Raw genomic sequence first — 25,897 nt, forward strand, 5'->3', positions numbered from 1 at the left:
AAAAGGTTATGAGAAATACACTTTGTGCTGGGCTTTACTGCTTACTGGGCTTTGAGCCTGAAAGGATTTAAAAGTCATCATGCTCTAAGGGAAAGTTGTAGCGAGAAAGAGGAGGTGGAGGGTTGCTCCAGCCAGCTGTTGTGATTTGGGAAAAGGCTTGTCCTGACCAATGGAAAGGAGACGGAGAGGCAGCCAGCGCTGGCGCGGCTATGCCCAGCCAGGTCTAATTTGGATTAAGACCAAATTAGAAACTTGGCTTGCAGGGGTTTATAATTTCCTTTCTATTGTGACATTTATAAATGCAAATCTTTTTTATCTGAGTTGTTATTCTCTCTTGTATCTTTTGTTAATGGGCATTGTCCTTACTTTATGCTGCACTGATAACTGTACGAAGAGGATGGAGACATATTCGCATGCGTTATTGTGCCGTGCAAAAGTACCTGGGTGTGTGAGGAAAGAATATGTGCCCTTCTTAATGCCTGTGTGCCAGCTCCTCTTGTCAGCCTTCAGTTGGGCGAGAGTCCTGAAGACAATGCCGTGTTAATGCATCACAGTTCAGTGCTTTTGATATTTCACAGCGAAGCACAATAACTTTTTTTTCTCATTTCGTTTCTGAAGTACACAAAATTCGGAACATATGCACTGAGTCAGGATTAATTGCTCTTGCCAGTCAACCCAGAGGAAACGCTCAGATCAGGCCTGGTTGCTCACCCAGAGGGAACTCTTCGTGTCTGCTACTCTACTTTTGTGACCCTAGCAACAGCAGCACCTTCTGCTTTTCAGATTCATTGTAGGTTAAAAATAAACCGCAAAGACCTAGCTATTCACACCTGGTCGCTGTGGCCGTTTACAGCTCTCTGAGAAAAGCAGCATTTGTTGCAATACTATCAGAACATCCTTGCGGTAAAACTGGATGCATGGAGGGACGGTGAGGGGTACGTACAACGTGGGGGAGGATTTGCCCACAGCCTGCTCTACACCATCAGTCCGGGGTGGGCCGGGAAGCTGGGACAGGAGAGCATACCCAGCAGATGCATGCATCGTGTAGGTACTGCACTGCATGGCCAGCGCGGGGGAATACTCCTGCACCCCTGCCTGGCCGCATGGCTCCGGGGAAAGGTTAGCAGCCGAGGAGCTGCCCGATTTGCACCCTTTGCCCAGGACTCCTGCACGACTTGGCTTCACCGTGGAGGGCCATGGTGGCCCGGTGCTCAGCTGGGGTTGGGCTCTCCATCCCAGTAGATCTACTTTCCGTCCTAGATAGGTCCCATATGGAAGGGAGCTCTCTACTAGCCAAAATAAAGACACTCAGCAATCTGCCAGAGCTGGTTAAAGCACGTAATCTGTTACAGGCAGAAAGAAATACAATTTGGGGTAGAGGATACAAAATACATTTGCAAGGCATCTGAGCCTGATGCTAAGGCATTCTTTCTTTCAGCGTTGTTGTTGCCAATAGCTTCTCTTGTGCTCAGACCAAAACTATTTTGGGTGGAACATTTGCTCCCTACTTTCTAGCAAGCCTGGTCGCCGGAATGAAGAATGGATTCTTTTCACTGGCCACAGCTGGTTTGAATGATCCCCACACTGAACCCATTGACTCCAGGCACTCCTCATGTGAATCGCAAGGAAGTAGCAACTGATTTTTTGTTTATGTGCCTGACAGGGGCAGAAACAGCGAAGCAGTCTAAAGTTGGCTGAATGCTTGACTCCAGGCACATGCCGGGGAGGAGTCCTGGTGTGCGCTCTGTACCTAATGCTGGCAGCAAGCGTGGTTCACCAGCTCAGTCTGAAGTAAGGAGGCAGAAGATGGTGAGACGTGTTTCTGTCGTGGGTGTCTGCGCAACGTCCTCTCCAACGCTTCCTGCGGGGCTGCTGGAGAGCACAGCAGCATGGCTGCGTTTGGTACAGAAGACCCATCATGCTCGTTCGATGAGAGCTTGAAAAGGAGTCCTTCAAGAATTGTGACCCTTGCCTTTCATATAAAGCAAAAAAAAAAATCTTGAAACCCATCAATGTCAGTTGGCTAGACCTTGAACAAGGCATTGAGAGGGATCTCCTTCAATACACCTCTCTCAGGGTCTGCTTCTTCTGAGGGGCAACAAAATAGCTTGTTTTAGAAAACTCACAAAATCATTTCCAGACCCTGTGACTGAGATCTGTGCATCTTCTTTTAGGTGATCCCTCTGTCGAGAGCAACTTCTAACACATTTCTGCAGAAGAATCAACTTTTTCCTTCTGATGGAAGAGGGTATCAGGGAAACAAATGGGCACAGAATTTGCTTGCAGAGAGAGAGCACAACAGGTCAAGGAAGGTGACCCATTTGTTGGGCTGAGAGCTAGGGAGAGGGGTGGGAAAACTCTTGCCGAAAGTAATGCCACTAAATGGAAAGGGGTTTGGGGGTAATTACGAAGCCACCTCCGTATTCTTAAGTGCTCTTAAGAAAGTCAGCTGGCCACGTGTTACAGATTTTTTCATGATATTGGGTTTTTCCTTGTACTACCAAAGGTATTAATTAGATGAATAGATTACGCTGAGTACTGTACAGTTTACCTCTTGGGTATTTGTGGAATGAACCATGAAAACAACAGACGTATTTGTGTCTAAGATTGTAAAATGCTCGTTTAGCTGGGTTTCTTGATGAGTACCATGTCTTACTTCACCTCTTTGCCACGTAGTCTGTACCTCTTGATTACAGCCAGCGGGGTGGTTTCATGTCAGTGGCAGCTCACGTGTGAGGGGCTTTGGGATCCCCTAGGACACAGGCAGTATGTAAGATCATTGTTGGAGCAGGAGCCTTCTTTTTCATGATCCCAGGGAGTTTTCTCAGCCCACTCGGTTCATTTGGTATGTTTTGTAGTCTGTATGATGTAATCAAGTGTACAGATTTGTAGGCAGGGGTGTGATGCATCAGCATCCATCTTTGCCAAGTGCTTTCTACTCCAAGGCAGGAAACTTTGTCAACTTTCTGAAACTTTGGTGCAGGACTCTTCCTTTGTTCCCCTCCCTTACCTCCTCCCCAAGAAAGAAATGAAATCTGATTAGTTCATTTTGCCATACCTCGCTCTTCCGGTGGGTTTGTGGCACAATTTTAAAATTAAAAAAATCAATTAATTGAGAATAACCATAGGTTGTATAACTACAGCTTTTAGGTTGATAGGTGATGGGTTTTATTGAACCGATAAAATATAGAAAACCGTTAGAGGAAAATGGCTTACTGCAGTGGTATCGTTCAGTGTGATTCACAGTTTTATAACTGTGGGCAGATTTGAAATATTTTTCACTATCTTCAGTATACATTATTAGATAAACCCATAGCCTGTGCTTACCTACATCAGCATTGACTTTCTTCTCTGTGATAGTGAAGAGACATAAAAATGAAGACGTTTTCAGCCCATTATAGTTTAACGTGGTTTCAAGAGCAGTCAGTTTCTCTACAGCTTTGGATTTCATTTGTCACTTAATGCACTGAGGATGTCTGTAGGAAATGCCTCCCAGCAGCTGCAGGAGTTGCAGTGCAGCTATCTTTTTTTGCATGTGCAAGAACATAAGACACCTTAAATATGAAGATTATTGACCCACATGTCAGCTCACAAAAAAAAGAGAGAAAATACAGATCCTTGCAGGAGTGCTTTATTCCAGCATCCTGATCTCTCTCTGTTAGCTCTTGTTGCATTGCTGAGGTTGCCTCCATGAGAAAAGCCGTGCATCAGAGCCGGAGAGGCAAGGGCAGGGCTGCCCCATGCTTCAATGAGCTCCTTCGTGCCCCACGCTGTGACCAAATGAGTGTGGTGAACGTCGGGGGCTGCTGGGACGCAGCCTGGAACTGGGACAAGCCCTGGGACAAGCCAGGGCTGCAGCGGTACAGCCCCATCCCAAGGTGGTGGGAGGGTAGGAAGGAGGAACCCATGGAGACCTCCATGGGGCCCCGCGTGGTTGAGGGTGGGTGTTGAACTACCGTACCACAGGAATAGCTCGTTGTTCTTGGAATCGAAAAATAAGAATCTGCCAGTGTGTTATCTAGATTAATGAAGATGAAACGTGCTGTATAAATACATCAGAAGCATGATTGTGCCGTTATCCCTTGGGCTACTCTGGCTCACAAGGAGAAAAGGTTGATTTGTATTTGTAGATTATTTTGCTTGCTCTGCCAATGTTCATTTTTCTTTTATTACGAAACCCAGGGAGCGTGTATTTCTTCTGCTCAAAGATGCAGCAGATTAGCAAAGATTTTTCTAGATTATCATATCTTAAATAGCTCTGTTTTAAGATAAATTTTTCATCTATCATTACTTGTGAGGGGTTTTGATACTATTTTAAACACTGATGATAAATTGGGGAGGTTGTAAGCTCTATTTTTCAAGGAGCTGTGCAGTATTTGGACATTCAACGTGGTTTCCATAAATCAGAAGACGCTTGCATGCAGCTGACTGGGCTCAGTGCGCTCTGGTTGGTGCGGGAGAGGTGGGGATGAAGTGGCTACAAGGGTAGGATTTGCAAAACAGTAAGAGTTTAACCTAGCCTTGACTCAAGCCCACCCTGGGCATGCAGGAAAACCCCATGCGGAAACCCTCAACGGGGTGATCATCACTCGTGCTGGCAGATGCAGTGTCTCAGGTTGAACAGGTACTGTCGGTATCAAAGTTAATGATGGTGTTTAGTAGACATTGCTTGGTCCACTGTCTTAATTTAAGATGTGAAATGTGTGGCCATGGGTTATAACTAATCAGAGGAGAACGTTTTTAGGGTCAGGGATGAGAAAAAATGTTAGGTATGTTCTCACCCGTTCCTAGTGCATGTTGCTCATCCAGGGCCCAAGAATAGCCCAGCTGGAAAGCTCTGGAGGGCTTTGTTTCAGCCTCCAAAAGTCTTGAGAGGACCAGGGAGGCGAGGTGGGGTGGCCGGAGACACCGCAGCTTCTGCCCCAGTGCTTACTTGGAGCTTCCTTCCACTGTAGCAAAAAAAAAATCACGTCTCCAATGTTACTTGAGATCTTTCTGGAACAGTTTTGGGTTGTTCCGGCCACATTCAGGTCCAGAGGCTGTCGATGGGGTGATGTATCAGGAGGAGGTGGTTGGAGGCTGGAGCTGAGGTTCCCATCTATGCCTGCAGGTGGGTGCATGCAGCCCCCAGACCTGCAGCCCGTGTTTTGCAGCAAGGCAGGAATGCTAGCGGCCAGGAAAAGCCTGATAAAGGTGGAAAATAGAGAACATGAAAGTTAATCATTAAACTTTTTCTGTTATCTTTATTCAGCCAGGAAAACTGAAGCTAGTCAAGGTTTGCAGGGAGAGATAATATCTTTTATTAGACCAACTTTTATAGTCAGAAAAACACACGTGCTTTTGGGACCACATGCTTTTCTTCAGATCTCCACAATTGCACATTACATTAAAAATAAAATTCATTTAATTTTCAAAAGGTTTAACGGATATTTGAAAGAACTGAATTTAAAAGCAACTCACAAAAAATACCTCATTTGGTTTAATTTGATTTGGACATTTAAAGAAAGATTTAATACCCCTGAATTACAAAAGACTTTTTTCTGGCTTGAAGTTTACTAGTAGAAACCCGACATCTGTATACATGGAGTCAAAATTTCTACATACAGTCTCAAAAGTGTGTTCTTTTGTGCTCCTGAGAAGTCTTCGTAAGTGTATGGACATGCTCTTATTTCTTTCTGAGATACTTACAATGCCCTTTTGCAACTTCAAGATGTGCTCAGCGTACAGCAATTGTTAGTGAGCAGCTAGTAAGGCTCTACAAGGGTGCAAAGCCAGAAGGTTTAAAATACAGAGAATTCTCTGTCCTCACCACTACTTTTTTCCCTCAGTCTAAAAAAACCATGATTAAATTATAATATTCTAAGATTTGGGAGTTTGTTGCTAATCAGTGTATTGTTAATCAGTGTACTTTCTATGTTACAGGAGATAAGATACTATTATTGATAACATTTCCAGTGAGAGGTTTTGTACGTTCACCCTGACCTCATGAAATCTTCAGCTTACAATCCAGTTTTGTGTTGAGTTTTTCCTTTTTTCTTTTTGGAGTGGGTTTTTTTTTTTTATAGCCTTCTACATCGTCCAATACATCAATTTAAAATTCCCTCAATCCAGCTTAGTTTCAGCTGTATTAATGCATGGCTCAAGGGCACAAATAGCTAAAAAGGACTGTATTGTGTGGCATCTCTAAAATGTTTTTCCACAGAAGTTTGATAAAGAGATTCAGGTTTCTTGGGGGTGTTTTATGGGTTGGGTTTTTTTCCAGCTGGGTGAGCAGCCTTGCAGGTGACTCAGAAGAAGACATCAGGGTGGGAGATGCTGCTGGGCTCTGCGTCACCCCATTCCTGTTGACCTGTCCGGCAGAGCTCCTCTGGGAAGGTGGCTGCAAACACAGTGTGGGATCCTTCTTCATTTTACTGATGTATCTGGTGCATCAGTATCAGATACTGATGTATCTGTATATTTAATAAAATATATTAGCTAAGGAACATGGGTCAAAGCAGGAGTGAGTTTCTTTGCCATACTTTTCCTAGGACATTACATACAGAGCTCCATCTTAATGCAGTCATGACCAGTAAATCCTGCCCAAGGTAGAACCGGTCTTTTCCAATATGTAGTAAAAAACCCCAGAACATACTGGGGTTCTGTAAGATTCAGAAAGTATAACCCCAGGGGAAGGTCAGAGCGAGCTGGTTGTTCCCCCAGCTCTGCTGTTGCCCGCAGGGCCGTGCCCACACGGAGCTGCTGGGCTGCAGGCAGAGCTGCTGATCTGCAGGCAGAGTTGCAGGCAGAGCTGCTGGGCTTGTCCTGGGGACGATGCTCCCAGATGAGCTGCTTCGCTTACCCTCCGTAGCTGGGAAGACCCACAAGGCGAACAGCCTCCCTCCGTAAGCTGTTCCTCCGAAGGATAAAATTAATTCTCATGTACATCTTTCCGGTGCTGTGTGGTGCAATCATCTTCTTTATCTCCCGTGACAGTGCGCCTTCTCGCCTGGCAAATATTTGATAATGCGCCTCGAGGGGATATCAGCCCGATCCAAGAAAGCGTTTCTGTTAAGGACAGCACGCGCTGAAATACATGCTGAGCTGAACTATCTACTTAAGGGTTGTCCTCCACCATGGTGGGTTTCCTGGCGGCCTCAGTGACTTCTTTGGGTGAGATTCTGCTCTCTGTTGTTCTCCGTTGCTCTCTGGGCCAGGAGCTGGGGAGCTTGGGGAAGGGCACCCAACCTCCCACCCGGGCTGGGGCCACGCTCGGGGCCGCAGAAGCAGTGGAGTGCAGATTTTGTTTGCTAACCCGTGGGGAGCAGGTGGGTTTTGGTGGTCACTGCCAAGCCCAAAGTTTTGTTTGCTGTGTTTTTATGGTTCTGGGCTGTTCTAAATGTCAACAAGAATTCAACACGTGCCCTTCTTTTTTCAGTGTAACTGCGATAAAATCCTATGATATACTTATAAAGCATTAGTTGTAAAAGTAAATCAACTTTAATAGCAAGTAGGTTGTAGCTAAGTGCTTTCGAATGTTAGTATTTAGGGTTCTTTCCTCGCTTAGTTATGATCCAGTGCTGCTAGGAAGTGAGGGTGTTTATCTTAGAGAAATGAGTGGGATTTGCAGGCATTCAGCACCTCCCAGGACCTTCCAGGGTTATTCCTTTGCTCATATATTTCCATTTTGCCACCCTTTCTGCACTAAGCAGAATTGGTCTCAAATTCCTCAAAGAGCGATGGGAGAGCACGAGGGGCTCTGGGTACAAAACGGGATGGGGAAAGAAACAGAAAAAAAGTCAAGCAAGAAACTGGGATGACAAAAGCAGGAGCCCTGTACGGGCTGTGAACGTGCTGCAGAAAACCTGGAAACGTGGCAGTTGTTGGGCTTCCTCTCTCCAGAGAGGTTTTCTTCGTTTGATCTTTGCTGGGGAGGAGAGGTCGTGATCTGAGAGCAGGGATGTGGACAGAGCAGCGATAGGAAGGGAGAAAGTTATCAGAGGTCCAGCACCCTTGGCAGAAACATTTCACATGTGTAGGTCGAAGAGTGGCTGCTTTCGGTCTCCAGAAGGGATGACCTTGCAACAGGGTCACTGAACAGACGGTTCCAGCTGGGCTTGTGCACTTGGCGAGTGCCCAGGAGCTATTTTAATAGGTCTTACAAGGGACAAGGCCTTGGCAAGACCTGTGGGTTTTGGAATGAGCTCACCGTCTTTTTTCCTTTAGTAGCTAGCAAGTGTCACTCAAGCTGTGGAAGAGCCCCCGGGAGCGTGCACAGTGTGTCTCACAGGGCTCAGGGACAACCCTCGTGCTTCTCTTTCTGCTGGTGTGTATCACTATGAAAGGCATCACTCGCTGCCCATGGCCTGAAAGTTTTGCACCATTTATCATTTCGAACGAAGACGCTGGAGATGTCCAGGTGGACTTAAAGGATTGATACCATCCCTCGCCCCAGGCCAGGGCTTTGGGTGCTCCCTGGGTGGTCACAGCTCCCGCTGCAGCCCACAGCCCATCTGCAGTGTTTGCAGGAGGAACCAAGGCAGCTGCCAGCCCTTTTTGGCACTTTGCACTTGGCCAACAGTTGCTTTGGGGAGGCTCTTTAAGTCAAGCTGGCCTCTCACTGAAGCCTCCCACATTGTCCTTGTGGAAAGGGCGTTAGGTAAAGCCTGGGCTGGATCCTCGGTGGGTTGTTCTCCTTTCTTGCTGCAAGCGAATGACTTGAGATGACAACAGCTACAGATGGATGTGGAGAGGAGGATTTATCTTCCCAAAGGCTCCCACCCCGGCAGCTTGCTCCTCTGTGTCGTAGGAGCATCACCGTAGAGGGAATGCTGTAAGCCAGCAGTGAACAGCAACTGCTGTCCTCCCCAGCACAGAAGCTCCTCCACCACCATCTTGACCCATCCTCTGGGATCTACAGAAAATCTCCAGCAGATCTCAGAAATGCCAGCAGCAAAGCAAAGCAGAATATAGAAAGCCCTATGTACATCTTGCTTAAAAGATTGACAGCACTTTCAGTCCAGCATAATGAGAAGGACTAATGTCAGTGGTTAACACCAGCATAATTTAATTCCTACAAGTATCTCACAACGTAGCGTTTTCTTTGTTTTCCACTCAGAATCAGTCATTATCAATGTGCAAATGCAAGTTTAAAAGGTGCTGGTGGCACATGGACAGCTAGTGTGATTGAACCCCTCTCGCTTCCCAAAAGCTGAATCCAAGTGCTTGCTTTGATGGATTGCCTTTTTTATTTTCATTTGAGGGAAATTTCCAGTCTATACCGTAGGGCTGTCAGTTGTCCATCTGTACCATGAAACTGAGTTTGCATCCCACAACGCTGGTACGTTGTCGGCAGCCCCGCTGCTGGTCTCGTGGTGGTCTCGGGCAGTAGTGTTTCAGGCTGTCCCCATGCCAGGGCTGGTGCTGCCTGGTCGGCAGGCTCGTCTTTAGCCTTGGTTTTTGCATTTCATCTTCCAAAATGTCTTTAAAGCCTCCGAATCCCTCGGGGTGATTTGAAGTCAAGGCAGCCTCCTGCCCATATGGCTATTATCAGCGGCTCTCCCCTGCGCCCTCGTGTAAAGCATCAGCATCGTTCTCCTTGGTTTTATTTATTTTATCTTTAAAAAAAAAGTAAAAAAAATGAAAGCTGTCCATTTCCTGGAGCAGCTCATTTGTTTTTTACTGCTGTAGTTTGTTTCCATTGGGATAGGAGGGAAAAGATAAATGGAGAAAGAGGATAGGAAGGGACCCGAAGGAGAGCTGGCGCGGGATATTATCCCTCCTGCGTGATGCTGTACGGCTGGAATGTGTGTCACAGGGGTGAACGTCACACGTATGAAATGTAAAGAATATATACTACAGCTGAAGTGGCAGCACTGCAGAGGAAGTATTTTCTCAGGTTTCTGGGTAATACCAAGCAAGCCATCCACCAAGCACTATGAATACAATTTGTTTTCAGCACTGGGCTTGGTAATGGAGCACATTTGAGGGGAATTTATTGGGGTTTTTGCTACCTTCTCCATACTCTTTTTAATAGGAGCTGCAAAGCTCAGCCCTGGGCAGTGGGATGGTTTGGGAGTCTGTATGGTGTCTGAATCATAGAATCATAGAATAATTTGGGTTGGAAGGGACCTTTAAAGGTCATCTAGTCCAACCCCCCTGCAATGAGCAGGGACAACATAACCACAACGCAAACCCTAACTGGGTTTTTCCCCTTTTTCTTCCCTTCCCTCTCTTAAAAAAAAAAAAAAAGAAGAATACAAGAAACTGAGCTCTGAGCAAGCATTTTTTCTTCCAGGTGCTTCTTTTAGCTTTCTTGGTAACATCCCTCACCGCCCCATATGGCCTCTCCCATCTGCTCTGCTGTCTCTCTCACGTGCCCTGGCAGCTCCCACTGCCTCCCCAGGGTCGCCGTCCCATCCGTCCATCCCCTGCTCCGCACTCCTGCTTCTCGGGGTCCCTGGGGCCAACGCATCCCCCGGACACCCCCCATCTCCCATCACCTTGCGTGGCCGTTAGGAGTTTCACCCTAAGACCTTGCTTAGCTCCTCTTGAAGTCGCTCCTGTTAACCCACATGTGAGCTGGGGCAGAAGGTCACACGTTGGTGTTCATAGACACAGATTTACCCACCTGGCAGCCTGGGAATAACCAAAACACCGACAATTTGATATGGAAGGTATACAGCAGAGGCTACATCTTACTATTATATTACTTTTTTATTGTATTACACCAGTTTATATGCTTGCAGCTGTATTTAGAGTGCTCCTGGATGAGATTTAGTTCAGTCCAGAGATTACTTCATAGAAGAAGAGGGCTCCAGAGTTTTGCAAGGCTTGTGCTTTGCTTTCCTGCCCCAAGACGGCATCCCTGTGGCATCGGCAGTGTGTTACGCGTATCTCGGTGCTTTAATGGGGGTATGCAAAAGGAGGTGAAGCGATGTATCTGTTTCTGGTATGTATATCTACAGGAATTCAAATAAGAGTAAGAAGATACCGTGTATATATACTCCCTGTATTTTTACTGAGCATTTCTTTGTGGTTGCTGTCTGCTTCTGTAGTTCAGCTGGGGACTGTAATCATGGTGTTCGTATCGGCTAATAAGGATATCGTTTTATATGGGAATTTCCTATGAATTTGTAAAAATACATTCTTAAAGGAAGCCCTGAAAAGTTATGTGAAAAGGGAACTGGCAAAAAGCCAGCTGTTTGGTGCTGACAGGAGGAAATGTGCTGGAGAGGTCAGGAGTTTGCACAGGCTCTTCCCGATGGCAGGGACGAGTTTTTTCCTTTCCAGCCGGGACCCTGCACCTCCAGGGGCAGGGTGGGCCTTGCTGCCTCTTTGGCCGTCTTTCTGGAGCTCGGGACTTAGTCTCTGAAGCGTGATTTCCCTCGCCGGAGGGGACTGCTGTGAACCTGTGGGTTTTCCCAGCGGGCTGGAAGTCATCCCCCTTTGCCATCATCCCCCTTCCCCGCGGCAACTCTGGCTGCGAGCACGGAGGCTGTCAGCTCCGGCTGCGTTACAGACATCGGCTCAAACACCCAGGTCTCCTCCGAACGAAAAGATTTCACAGTGTTTTCCCAGTAGGGTCCTGGCAGTCTCAAAGATGCTTTGCTTTAAAAAAAACACACCATGATTATTTATAAAAAAGAGATTTGATGTCACTTTCTAAACTGGCTGTGTATTTGTGTGGCTTCTGTCTGTACAATACCGAGTGCCTCCAGAGTATTTACAATTAGAAATAACAGTAAATATCTGTTTTCCCCTGACTGGGAGATAAAGGCTGTGTCTTATTTCATTTTTTCATATGCATTTATTATGAGAAGCATATATTAACAGGAAAAATTAAGTGAAAGAAAGAGGATCACTTGTGAGTACGCTGCGGTAGAGGAGGGTGGTCCTCTCGGTCCTGCAGCATCTGCAGTGCTTTCCAAAAACATCCCCATCCTCACAGAAACCTTCCTTCAGCACTTGTTCGATGGCACCTTCGCAACTCGCTTACGCCTTTCTGCTTGCAAGTGATACTGCTAAAGTTTGAAACCACTGTACTATGTGCTATCTGTGACCCACAGAGGTGGCTTCCCAGAGGTTTCCCCTCCATGCACCCCTCAAGCAGGATCAGTGCCAGTTTACAGCCCGCAGAGAGGGTGGCCCAGGGCCGCCAAGGAGTGGGGACCCCTGAGCCCCTTCAGAAAGGCACTGCAGGACCCCGGCTTTCTGGCTTGTAAAGCAGGGGTGATGGCTGGGACAGTAAATCTGTGGAAAATTTGAAGTGCTCAAGTAATGTAAGTTCAAGAGAAGGATTGTCTTGTACTCAGAGGCTGGATTTTAGGGAGGCTGACAGGTCTTTTCATGTTTATGTTACAAGTCAGTACCAGCTTCAGGTAATAAACCTTTGTTCTCCTTATTCTTGACCTCATCCTCTGACTCCAGGACTCCCCTGGGCATCCAGAAGCATCCAACAGGGTCAGCAGGACCCTTGCCTGGTAGAGGGCTGCGTGGGCTGATGAATTGCTGCCGACTTCTCTTGGGTGTTTCCCTCGGACTGGCCCTGGATGGTTCAGACTTTCCCCGGTCTGCGGAGGGGAGGGATGATGCTGTTTGAACCAGCGGGATGGTGATGAAACGGTGATGGAGATAACAGGTCTGTGCAGGCTAACCTTGTCGATGACAGATCCTCACGTACTGCTTTTGTCCTGGGTAAAGCGTAGTAGCCAGTACCGCCGGTGCACCAGCAGTGCTCTGGTTTGGTTTTGGCTTCCATGGCAGAAAATCAGTTTGCCAGATTCAAGGTATTTTGCACAAAGGCCACCTAGATCCCTCTGTTAACTAACTTGCACCGCTCTTTAGCCAGGGAATGACAAATAGTAAGATGCAGCACTAACAGTATTAAACTGGGAATGAGATGCAGATTTTTTTTCCTTATTTCTTGGATGAGGATTGTCTCTAGCTGTTGCTACTGCTGGCCATGACGATGGCAACTGGAAAGAGAAAAAAACAACTGCTCCAAGCCATGGGCCACTACATGCTCCGGAGATGGGGCATTGCACGGGTACGACCTGCCCTGCTTCACCATGTCCCACAGCAGCACTTCCCCGTGCTCTGCAGGAGTCTGGGATGGGGACGATGATGATACGGGGCTGCTTTTACCTATTTGGGACAAACTGGGCAGGAGCAGGAGGTGGGCATCTCCAAGAAGGTGTGAATCCTTCCAGCAAGCGAGTGTCGTGATGCTGAAAACCGGTTGATTTACACATCAAGAAAGAATTTGGCCCTTCGTTTCTGGGTGCTAGATGAGACCAGTGCAGCCTTGCTTTCCCCCAGTGCTTTGTGTTTGTTTTTGTGGTGCTGCCGCTGCTAAAGGCTATCAGCCTGTTTCTGGAGCCTCGTTCAATATACTCCGCATGGAAAGGCATGTTTCATTTTTAAGTTTAAAAAAAAACCCCCCACACACAAAAAACCAAACAAACATAAAACGCAGCGTGGCACAGATTAAATCCATTTGAGACAACTCAAAAAAAAAACGCCGTATGTGCAAGTCAATAGGAGGAGGGGAGTGGAAGGGGGAAAAAAGCAACTGTGACATACACAAACCCTTTAGTGTGCATAGCATAAGATTTTTTGGCTGGCACTCACATGATTTTATTCAAGGGCTGGGAAAGAACTACGATTAGTTAAAAGCTTCGGCAAAGTCTGGAGGGAGTGCTCTGAAGAGTTGGGAGCCGCGCAGAGGTGACTGTAACTCCTCTCGCAATTTCAGACTATTCTTCTGTGGCTCAGGACAAAAGCCTTTTCTTTTCCCTCCGTGTTCAAAGAGACATTTGTCTTGAGATGTTGCAGCTGTGGGCCGCGGGATTGCTTGTTTGAAGATACCCCCTCGTAGACGAAAGGAGAGGCAACGCACTGAAAAGTGGTAGTATTTTATCGTGTGTGGGTTCCCCCCCTCCTCCTCCCTCCCTCCTCCTCCACTGCCATGTGTGGTTTTTAATAAGAAGAAGAATGTGGAGGCAACATTTTCCAGGCAAGGGGAAATTTCCTGTTTCTTTTCTGTTTGTTTAATAAAGTGTGTAGTTGACTGTAAAACTGTAGCTACTTTGTTGTGAACGGGTAATTCAGGCGAGTGTCAGGATCGCTTCTTGATGCACTTTTATGTACTGCGAGTGAACATGTTTAAAGCCTTTTTTTCTTCTTTTTTTTTTTTTAATGCTGCGTGGCGTAGGCAACTGAGATTAGTAAGAATTAGGCAAATGGCTTCTGCTTTTGTTTCTGTGAGATAGTACCAGCCGTCTTGCGGTCACACAAAGGCTGCCATTTAGCAGGGAGCATTCCCTAATTCTCTTGGCAGGGGTGCCATTGGGATCGGATACAAGTGGGTGGCAAGGGGAGGAGCGGCAGGAGAGGACAAGCAGGCTTTGTGTATTAAAAATGAAACAAAAGCACTTTATACGCGGGGCTGCGTGCAACAAGCGGCGCTGCCTGTGAGCCGGGGTGGAGTTTGAGTTCTCACTGTGACTGCAAAACCTTTCTTTTTTTTCTATTTTTTTCTTTTCCATAAACGCTTCCTCCTCTCCCTCTTCCTTACCGAGCTCTCCCCGCAATGCTGGCGAGGGTCTGCGGGCAGCCGAAAACGCCTAAAAAACCCACATATCGAACAATATTTGCCACAACTTTGCAGGAACGGCTGGGGCTTTATTGGCAAAATCAGCTTCAGATGGCGGGGGAGGCACTGGATTTGTGAGGCTGTTGGGAGGGAGAGTTGATCCCACCCCATCGCCAAGGAGAGCTGGTCCGCTGCCTCCTGCCCGTACCACCCTGGCTTGCTCTGCTGCCTGTACCACCCTGGCTCGCTCTGCTGCCTGTACCATCCCGGCTCCCTCTGCTGCCCATACCATCCTGGCTTGCTCTGCTGCCTGTACCATCCTGGCTCGCTCTGCTGCCTGCTGCCCGTACCACCCCGGCTCGCTCTGCTGCCTGCTGCCCGTACCATCCCAGCTCGCTCTGCTGCCTGCTGCCCGCGCGCGGGGAGGCAGCGATGGACTCGGTTTACACAGCATCGTGCCCTCGGTGGAGTGAGCCCGGTGGTTTTGGCAGAGCGAAAGGGTTAATGGCTGAGATGTTTGATCAGAATTTAGGGGGGGAGTGTCTAGCTGTTTAATTACTTTCTGATCCATGGCATACCTCGTTCTTAATGAAGCAGTTGCACGCAGAACAAACGTGCTGTATGAGCTTGGGTAAAAAGAAAAGCATACCAAGTTTAGCTTGGTTTTGTCTGCCCAAATGTTTTGGTTTGAATGTGTTTGTGCGGGTAGTAGGAACCAGGACGGTGAAAAGGCAGTGGTGGAAAGGCAGCAAGAGAGGCAGGCGAGGAAAATATACCACGGTTTAAGTTGCAAACTTGCCAATGGTTTTTATTAAAATGTAATTTCTATATATTATGCACTTCATCTCATATTGATATGCTTCAAAACTTCCCTTGTCAAGCTGAAGTAAATTCCCTCATTGAAGCAGGAGAAATGAGAGACAGTCCTCTGGCTACCTCGCAGTTCCCAGCCAGCGTTCAGTCTCCGCAACTGCACTTTTGTGTGCGGGCGAGGGTGACGTGCCTAAGAAGCCTGTGTCATCATGCACAATTACATCCCTAATCCTGAGCAAAGACACAGATGCCGTTTTTAAAAAAAAAAAAGCTGTGTTTCGTTTGAGTTTCAAAGAAGCTTATGTAATGGCAGCATAATAAAACTGTTATTTTGGGCCTCGGATTAAATGTCAAGGTTTTGGATAACCCGTGGTTTTGTCTTCCATGTGCCATGCTCGCAGGAAGCCACCACCAGCCTCTCTTTGCCCACTGCCGTGCCTGAGGATGGTCCTGATCCCCAGTGGGCACCGAGCTCTGAGCTCAGCTTGCCCAGGCAGAGGCGTACGGCTGCACAGCGAGGGGACGGTGCCGGTGGCCACCGGGGCTGGGACCACCACAGCCACCTTGCTCCTGCATCAGATTCCTTTTTATTTACAGTCGCGGTGTGAGGCTGATAGGTGATGCTGTAAGCCTTGGAGATCATACATGTTAGTAAGCGTTTAAGTCAGTGTTATAATTCACTCACTTGTTAACCTGAGAAAATAATCTAGCTGCGGTATAGTGCTTCACGTAAGGATTGTGTAAGCGCTCTGAGATTTGTACATGTTTTTATTCTTGCTTATCTGCTTATGGCAAGCTTCTTTGGGTTATCCAAATCGTCTCGGCACTCTACCCTGCCTACTGACAGTTGTACTTCCATCTGAATGAAATGCATGCAAACATAATGCGTTACTTCCAGTACGTGCTAATGGAGATCTCGGTAGGAAAGACGGAGAGAAGGACCTATTCCAAAAACGTTCATATGTAATGCTGAAAATCTTCAGTCAGATCTGCTGGATTGCTTGGTTCTTCATTTCTTAAAGCAGATTCAATAAAACAGGAATGGAGAGCCATTAAACCCCCTCCGTTAAACCTGCCTGTTTCCATGGGGTTAATTTTTCCCATGCAAAATAAATGTAACTACGTGCTATCCCGCGTTTCACACGCAGCAGCGAAGATCCCTCCCTGGGGCGATGCTCTTGGTGCCGGCACGGTCTGGGAGGCATCGCTTTGGCCCATAGTGCCCGTGCCTGTCACATACGCATCAGCTGGTGGAGATCTTGCTAATACTTTACCCGACAGCAATCTGGACAAAAAGGCACATTTAATTTTCCCTTAAAAAAAAAAAAAAGAAATCAGTGTGTTGCTCTTCTCATTAGTTTCTTTCCCTCATTGTCATTTTTCTGGCACGTGGGGCTGCAGTGACATGATTCCGGGTGTTGACCGCAGTCCAGAGGGCTGGAATGGTACCCAGTCCTGCGCGTGAGGGCCGGCGAAGGAGCCTCCCGCTCTCGGCTTTAGTCCGACTTACTCAGACGGTGCCACAGACAGTAGCGTGTGTTCTGTGATACTCCATGTGAGATGTTTGACCCCACAAAATACCCAAAACCAACTCCACGGAGTTCCCTCAGCCAAGCCCCATGATTGTCTGGCTCACCAGCATCAGCAATTTTACTGTGAGTAAGTAGCGATACCTGTGATGTAGGGTGGCAGGGAAAAACGCTCTTACCCAGTAGTGAGGGCATTTACTGTGTCTGTTAGCCCCTCAATAAAAGGATCACACACCCGCTATGCTTAAAGGCGATACAGGGGTTCGCTGGTAGCCCTGGAAGGTTCTTGTGCAGAGGTGGGTTTTGGTAAGGAGAGGGGCTTCTCTGAGGCTGCTTGTGAGGGGGTTTGAAGGTTCGAACCCAAACTCTCCAGGCCTGGCCATCTCATGGTGCAGCAACAGAAATAAAACACCACTTTGTGCCCAGAACACCCGCTCCCCCGCACCTACGCTTTTCCCAGAAACTGCCTGGGTAGCTGAAAAAGATAACCGAGCTACTTTGTACAGTCCTAATGTAATAAATGCCCTTACTGAGTAGTAGAGGGAGGCGTAGAAATTTCTAAGTGACTTGTCCAAAAATGAACCAGTTAATCCCCAGCAGAGCAATAAATAGGATATAAAAACCAGCCTTCTGCGGCCTTGCTGGTGATCGTTCCTTTCCTCACCTCAGCCTGGAAAACATGTCGTTGTGAAATGAGAAAAACGCAGCACAGCTGAACAGACCCCTGAATACAAACCGTTTCAAGGGAGCAGCCCATGGCGAGGTGTGTGTACGCGTGAGTAGAGCAGTGTCCTGCACTGGCACGAGTGCGCTCGCTGCCGCGGCGGAGCGGGGGCTGCAGCCATTTCATCCTCTATATGCAGTCCTTCACACTGGCTCCAGCAGCACACCCCAGAGCATCCTGCGGGACGCGGGGATAGACCAGGTTTGGTTTTACAAAGTAAGCTGAGCTTTGCCGTTCCTACCTTGAAGCCTTTTGTTAGTTGGTGATATAACAGAATATATGCCTGTATGCTAAAGAGGTCTTCGGTGTCCTGCTCTTTCTGTGATTTTCCAGTAATCCTTTTTTTTTTGTGTGGATGTCTGTTTGGGCTTGTCTTTCTGAGGTGGTCAAAATGGTAAAGTAATTCCTTAAAAAAAACAGACCAAGTGCCAGCGTACGTCTGTGGAATGAAATCCCAGCCCTTCTGCAGGCAGGGGAAAAAAATTAATGCTGGCTTGGGTTTCGCTCCTAAGATGCTAAATAAAATGGTTGAAGAGGCCGGCAGCCCTGGCTTGGGCAGTTTGGTTGAAACGTGGCCTGTGTCGGTGAGGATCAGCACAGTGGAGATACATCCCCATAAAGTCACCGGTGGCTGAAATGGGGTTGTCCATCCCTGTCCTGGAGCAAGTCTCGCTGCATTTTTCTCTCCCTCCGGGGCAAAACTGCAGCCGTACTCCCAGAGGGAAAACTGGACCTTGTGCTAAACTTTGCATTGCATTGCCATCATCCCTCGAAATTTGTTGTGCAAGCTGAAACCGTGTGCCACTGCTCCTCACCTGACACAGGAACCGTGTGCAGGTACTGCCGCTGCCGGGGGCACCTTCCCACTGCCGCTGGTGTAAAATCCACACTACTTCTGCTTGCAGGTATTCGCCCTCAAATCATGAACGGCCCCATGCACCCCCGGCCCCTGGTGGCACTGCTGGACGGGAGGGACTGTACGGTGGAGATGCCCATTTTGAAGGACTTGGCGACAGTTGCATTCTGTGACGCACAATCAACTCAGGAGATTCATGAGAAGGTAATGTGAGCTGCGAGGGTGCGGGCGGGCCGGGCTGGGGGACGGTGTGCTCTGGCCTTCCTCTTCCAATTCTTCTTGATAAAAGAGCATACAAAGCTGCACTCGGAGACCATCAGCAGATAACATCAACAGAAGTCGCTGTAAATTAAAATTCAGCGAGGCTGTTTTAAAAGCCAGATGTTATTTTGGAATAAAAAGTCACCTTATCTCTTAGCATCAGGTTTTTTACATCAATATTACTAACGTTTCTCATTTTTTTGAAGTCCGCTTGCTCGGTGCAGCAGTAACAGCACTCTGCACCTCCCTGGGGTGCGGTGCGGTTGCTCTGGCTTTGCCAACACCATCCCGTGCTGCAGCCGATGGGTCTCCTTGGGTGCTGGCTGCACCTCGGCAGCTCACTTCTCCCCAGCAGTGAGCGGGTGAGGTTTGGGCACCGTGCAGGCAGATCCGTGCAGTGTGGATGGGTGTTTGTGCTTGGAAGCTCAACTAATTGTAAATACTTGTTTTAAAAGTATTCTTTGTGCACGTGTAGATAACTCAAATGAGGTTTGAAGGGATCAGAAATCACTTCCAGGATCTGGGAAAGAGAACTAGAAATAGCATCAGTGCTGATCTGTGCAGTGCTTCAAATATTAAATGCGGGGGAAGGAGGATGGAGTTTTTTTATGAGACATTGATAGATGATAGATGAGCTTGTGTTGGAGAATTTGGGTAAGTCTTGGGTTTGCAGAGCACCAAAGGTAGCTTATGGTGAGCACCAGTGAAGGTTTGAATCTCCATTGAAGGGGACGGAGTACAGCCTTACATGACTGTACAGCCTAAAAAACAGATGTTTTTTAGGTACTCTTGAAAACATACAGGGAAGGTTAATGATGTGAACAGTGTGACAGGTATTTGTACTTCCAACATACAAAAGAAGGTCGAGGAGTTTGAACACAGTTGTGTTCAAAAACAATAGATACTGCTGTAAAACCTAATTCCTTTTAAAAAGAATTACTGCTGGTTGGAAGCAGAGGGATTAGCAGATAACCACCTGGAAAAGGGTCTGGGTGAGCAACAGGCTCAGTTTTCCTCTGCCTTGTCCCCACAGATGTAACATCATAATTTTCAGATATCCATCCAGTGTGTTCCCAAAGGGAATGGCCTCGGTGTCGGTGGGTCACACCCCTAATAGCTTTGGTGACACCTGGAAGTGTCGGCTTGCACCGTGCCTGGGTCAGACAGTAGGTCAGCGGTAAAAATGTACCATTTACTGTGTATTATTCCTGATTCAGGAGCTGCAGGTGTCCCTTCCAGGTGTCCTGGTGGCTCCTGACATCTCTGTTCTGTTCCAGGTATTAAATGAAGCTGTTGGGGCGATGATGTACCACACCATCACACTGACTCGAGAAGATCTAGAGAAGTTCAAGGCCTTACGGGTCATTGTTCGAATAGGCAGTGGCTACGACAACATTGACATCAAAGCCGCGGGGGAGCTTGGTAGGTCTCAGCTCTGCACCCCGATTCCCTCCCACATCCCTCCGAGTATTTAAAATCAGCACAAGTACGCGCTGGTTCCCAGGGGAGCATGCTGGCAAAGTGGAGTTCCAGGCAGGACCTCCCAAAGGGTTGATTCAGCCCTTCAAATTACAGGTGCGGTTTACATTTTTTGCATGTAGAGAATATTATGACGAGAAGACTTGACCATGATGAAAACAAAATGATGCAGTTTTAGAAGGCCGCTTTTAGGCTCATACTATGTTAAAACTGCCCCATCTGAGTCCCTTGTTCCCATGCTGTCCCTAGTTCCAGGTGCCCCCTTGTACTGACGGATATTGGTATGGCTGTTCTATTTCTGGCACAGGAGAGTTGATCTAGCTTTAGAAAAAATTGGAGGAAGGGTGTTTTATTACATTTCGTTAAGCAAGATTAGTCTCTTGATCTGACCTGGTTCTTGGAGTCAAACCCACGCCGCTGGGAGGGTGACATGTCGGACGGTGGAGCAGGAATTGTGCGTTGAGTTGTTTCTGCCTCCTTTGCCATCTCATCAAAGGTGCTTCAGGAACTTGAAAAAGAGATTTACTGTAGGGTCATGTTATGTGGACGGCCAAAATACGGAGGGCCACATGTTCAGAAAGGAGCCCCTATGTCCAGCTGTGGGATTTTTCTGCATGCCCAGGTTCAGGGGGGTGTGTGTAGGCTGTGTTGTGTGGCTGTCAGACAGTGCTGGGGCCACCCGATATCCGTACTGGTTTGGATGGTCACAGAGACCTTTGGCAATCTGCACACCCCCAACTGTGAGAGCTCAATTGTATCCGTGATTTTAGCAGCTGAGTTACAACCATTTTTGATCAGCTGATGCTAAGATTCAGTCTATCAAGCAGTCCTACAATAGTGTTTAGGATATCTTGTATTAAAGGTTATCTCTGGGGAAGTGAAGAATAACAGCCACTTCACGTGAGCCATTTTACAAGGATAATTGCGATAAGAGAGTTTCAAATAGTCATTCCTAAAAAAGCAATTCTCAATATAGTGAATTATTTTTTTCGAGAGGAGAACAGTGTCTTCTCAATGTAATGGTTTCTTCATGTTTTTAACTCTTATTGTTATTATCCATTATAACAATGTTCTGAGGCTTTGAACATCAAGAAAGGAAAAATATAACGAATAAAGTAATGGGATACTGCAGTATAATCTTTCTTTTTATACTTGGCAAATTGGGTGGCCAAATGATGTGGTTTCGAGTAGAAAATGTAATGACTACCCACAAATGTAGCGTAAAGTTTAATTGGTATTGCTTTCCATAAGGTAGTTTTTAAACTGTGCAGTCAATAAATGACCAGTGTCTAAACACAGTGCCTGGCCACGCGATATCAGCCGCCTGCGCCTTGCTGGCCAGCCTGGCTGGACCAGTTTTGACCCGCCAGAAGACACCCCAGAACAAAATGCTAGTGTTGAACCATCCGCCATGGGTATTTAACGCCCAGTGCCGGCAGCTCCTGTTCCTGGGGGCACGACAATAAATAACAGCATAAGAAGCTCATGGGAAAGGCGGCCCGGTTTCCTCCAGCTCTATAAGCAAGCGGTCCATCAGAAAAGGGACAAGTGCTGGCTTGGTGATGGGTTGGTGATGGGGACCCTCAGCGGAGCTGCAGGTGGATGGGGAGCGCTGCCAGAGCTGCCCATCGCCTTCCAGCCTTCTTGTCTCTTCTCTTCCCCCGTGAGCAACCACGGCCTCTGCCTACAAATGGGCAGGAGCAGTTGTCTGATACTTAAACATGTCATCTTCTTGGGAAACCCTCCCTTCCCCTTCACTGGGGGCTTGGGCAGGCGGTCAGCATGGTTTCTGGGCTGTACCCGAGTCCCTGAGGTAAATCAGAATCTGTGGAAGAGATGGGGAACATAAAATGAGACAACATCAGCTTTAGGAGCTCACGGGGACCAGAGCATCGTGTCCCTGTCACCTGAAAGGGAGAGGAGGTGGACAGTGTTTTCAGGGGTTGGTTGGCGGTGGGTTTTTTCTCTCCGTAGGGTCAGTCAGTTTTCTCCCAGTTTCTGTAGGTCTTTCAAACAGCCACAGGGTGGAAACAGTTTTAAAACCAGAAAAGCAAGTTCCTGGGAGCAAGGAGGTTGGCAGGGGCATGGGAAACAGATTTTCGGGTTTGAATCAGTGCCCCTCACAGTGGAAGGGGATTTTTCTGAATATCTTATTCTGTCTTTATCTCCTTTTTCATGGTTTCTACTCAAAGGCCCCAGTCCAATAAAGTGCTTAAATACACATCCATCTTTAAATGTGTGTTTAAATCGCATTGAATCCGGTGGGATATAAGTATGGCCTTAACTGCTCTGCTGAATAGACGTGAAATGAAGCACACCCTTACACGCGTTACTGAGCCAGAGCCTGGATGGGGCAATGATTGGGGAGGCATTTTCTGTGAACTTAATACTTGCAGCTCCGAGCAAGGACGCAGCGGGTTAAAATGATCCTTTTGTGGCAAAGGAACAAAAGGTCCGTTACCGAGACCCGCACCGGGGCGGGCAGGGGTGTGCAGCTGTGGTGGTGCCGGGGTAGAAGAGCTGTTCCAGCGCAGCCGTGCCCCCTGCCCTTCCAAAATTTTGGGAAAGCCTCCTAATTTTGTGGCAGGAGCAATCGGTTCCTCCTGCAGGAGCGTGGGTGAGTGTCTGTGGCAGGTAGAGGCTTACCAAGGGGTGTTCTGAGTCGACTGTTTTGGCACTTGTTGGTGGAAGGAGAAGCTGACCCTGCCACGCCGACCTGGTGCACCATCCTGCTCGAGTGCACCAAATTATTGGTCCCTAAATGATTTAATGGTTGAACAGCCTTATTGGGGAAAAGGAGTGACTTCTGGCAGTGCGATTTAAGTCGCTGTTAAGGTAGATTAAACTAAACAAGAATAAGCCTTTCTATTGCAAACCAAACCTTTGCTGCTGGAGTTACTGCTGCGTAGCTATCGCACTTGAAGTCTGCACTTGTCCTTACTCCAGAGAGATGCCGAGGCGTAGGGGACCCCTGAGCATTACTAGTCACGGTAATGAGATTTTTGCAGAGATTTCAGGCTGCTGTACATAAACCGTGCACGTCCTGGGAAAACATTACTCCAAATGCTTAAAAAATGATGGGCTGGGTGGGAGATGTGAGGGTGAAGGGCCAGGAGCACCTCTGCTTTGTTGTGGTGTGGGCGGCCGGGGCTGCCCCCCCCTGAGCCACGGTTGTGCTTTGTGGTGTTGCCTCTGCAGGGATTGCCGTCTGCAACATCCCTTCAGCCGCCGTGGAGGAGACGGCCGACTCCACCGTCTGCCACGTCCTCAACCTTTACCGGCGAAACACGTGGCTCTACCAGGCGCTGCGGGAAGGCACACGGGTGCAGAGTGTGGAGCAGATCCGGGAGGTGGCCTCCGGTGCTGCCCGCATCCGGGGGGAGACGCTCGGCCTCATCGGCTTTGGTAAGTTGGCGAACGGCAGGCAGCCTGCAAATGGTGCATGGAGTGCTGCCGGCCCCACGTTCAGCCTTTGAAGAAGACTTAGTGCCATTTCACTGCCCTAGGAAGGACCTAAAATGAGCATTTTCAAACCCAGAACCACCACAGTGGACTGGTGTGAATGTTACGCTGATTTTTTGGGGAAGGAGCTGTATTTTGTGAGCCTTGGCTGAGCCCTCGGAGGAGTGCTGGTGAAACCTGGCAGTGCCCCAGGAGGGACCTGGTAGTGCTGTCATCCTCTCCCAAAAAACTCCATCCCTGAGCCACAGCTACACCAACCCAACTCTTTCTGAGCCATTCTGTCCTGCGCGGTGGCAGGGCCGTGTAAAACAAAGTTTGTCTTCAGTTCACCCGTAGGTACGGAGAGTTTCAGTATCAGAGGTAGCATCAGCACCTCTGCTGACAGCCCTCTGGGATACCCCTTTTGGGAGCAAAGTCCAGCTATCACAGATGGTTCAGGAGGTGCCTTCAGGCAGCAGAAGCTCACCCGGCACTTGGTGGCCAGACATGTGCAAAGTGACAGAAGCGTGAGCAGAAGAGATTTGGTGAGGTGCCAGTTTAGAGGGCAGTTCTGGCTGCTGGAGGGTGGCTGCCGGCAAGAGAGTGCCGTCCGGGAGCCGGACCACAAATGTTGCAGCAGTATTTCCACTCACTTTCTGTGCAGCAGCCATTTTCCCCACTTGCTTCATGCTGTTGTCTTGCAAAGCCCTAGGCTAATTAGTGCAAAAAGCTGGCATATAAGCATGTTTAAATGGGGAAACTGAGGCAAGGAGGGTGGGTGAGGTTAGAGTAGGAGACCGGGTTAGCCCAGGTCTGTCTGGCAGGGTCAGGGCGAGGGCAGCAGCACGTTGCCCGGCTGTGTGCTCACAGCTGGACGTCCATGCAGGCACCCAGCTGATGTCCCCCAGTCAACCATGCATCTCTGGTGCATCGGGACGGCGTCAGGTTGCGCACGCACAGGAGAACGTTGCTGTGCATCGCTAACCAGGGATGTGCTGGGCTGCCACGCTGCTGCTAGCTGGAAAAATTAACAGATAAATAAATAATTGAGGCTTGGCACACAGGGCACATGGAGCCTGCGCAGCCCGTGGCAGGGACAGGCAGGGGGGTCTCCAGCAACGCCACAGACATCCTTCCCCAGCACAGCGGCTGCAGTAGTGCTTTGCTTCCGAGCCACGACAGTTGTCTTCGTCATGCCCAATTAACCAGCCGTTAAGCGAGAGGCTGAAAAACCTATCGCAAACAAGTTGCCTAAAAAAGGCGGTGCTTTTTTCTTTCCTTTTTTGGCTTTTCTTGGTAGACACAGCGCCGCAGAGGATTGTTTCTCTGCGATGTCCAGAGCTGCACATCGGTGGGGCTGAGCCACACATTGGGCCTTCCCTGCCAGACCTGCATGGCCATGGATGGTGCCACGTGTTCGAATGGCCGTGAGCCAGAAGGTGCCTAATGGCCTCACGCTTCATTTTGTTCGGGTTTTGGTGGGGTTTTTTTTTTAATTTTAACACAAGCATCTTACATTTGCTAGAGCCAAGCACAGCCCTCCCTGTGCAAGGTGGCCTGGGTTTGCCCTCCAGCCAGCGTCCCTTCAGGGGGAGCCCAGGAGATCCCAGAGGACCCCCATGGCAGTCCCCGGGCCAGGCTGGGGTGTCAGGCCACAGAGCAGCTCAGCCGCGTGGAGCCGGGGTGGTGGGAATCAGTTAAGTGAACCCCTCTTTCCTTCGCACACAGGTCGCACTGCGCAGGCGGTTGCGGTCCGAGCCAAGGCATTCGGCTTCAACGTGATATTTTATGACCCGTACCTGCAGGATGGGATAGAGAGGTCCCTGGGAGTCCAGCGGGTCTACACGCTCCAGGACCTGCTCTATCAGAGCGACTGTGTCTCGTTGCACTGTAACCTTAACGAACATAACCACCACCTTATCAACGACTTCACGATTAAGCAGGTAATCTGCCTCGTGCACACAACCGAGGAGAGTGCTCTGCTCTTTGGTGGGCAACCACCAAGCATCGGTGCTGGCCGTGGGTCCCTCTGTGGTCATGGCCACAGCGAGCCAGTGCCTTAGTGCCTATGGGCTACCTCTGAAATTGGTGGCACCCAACAGCCCATCTGTCTCCCCATGGTGTTTACCGGGGGGTGGCGTGCTACCAGGGAAGCAAGCCCTATGCCTGTGGTGTGGAGGTGACGGCGGGAGCGGGTTTTGTTTGCCGATACCAGCCAG

The 25,897-nt window shown here is 48.5% G+C and overlaps 1 protein-coding gene across 10 annotated transcripts in view; it reads left to right on the forward strand.

Moving 5' to 3' along the window:
* Window positions 1-25,897, forward strand: part of CTBP2 (C-terminal binding protein 2) — a 145,792-nt gene that overhangs the window by 112,990 nt on the left and 6,905 nt on the right. For 7 of the 10 annotated variants that reach the window (XM_075504364.1, XM_075504363.1, XM_075504365.1 and 4 more), the window contains 4 exons: window positions 18,547-18,701; window positions 20,036-20,180; window positions 23,436-23,642; window positions 25,407-25,621. In XM_075504364.1, coding sequence (XP_075360479.1) covers window positions 18,547-18,701; window positions 20,036-20,180; window positions 23,436-23,642; window positions 25,407-25,621 — 722 coding nt within the window. Of the gene's footprint in view, window positions 1-13,689; window positions 13,997-17,796; window positions 17,858-18,546; window positions 18,702-20,035; window positions 20,181-23,435; window positions 23,643-25,406; window positions 25,622-25,897 lie in introns of those variants that run through there. The other 3 variants (XM_075504366.1, XM_075504367.1, XM_075504368.1) reach the window with 3 other exon arrangements.

Source organism: Mycteria americana, chromosome 6 (assembly GCF_035582795.1).
Source record: "Mycteria americana isolate JAX WOST 10 ecotype Jacksonville Zoo and Gardens chromosome 6, USCA_MyAme_1.0, whole genome shotgun sequence".
NCBI lineage: Eukaryota > Metazoa > Chordata > Aves > Ciconiiformes > Ciconiidae > Mycteria > Mycteria americana.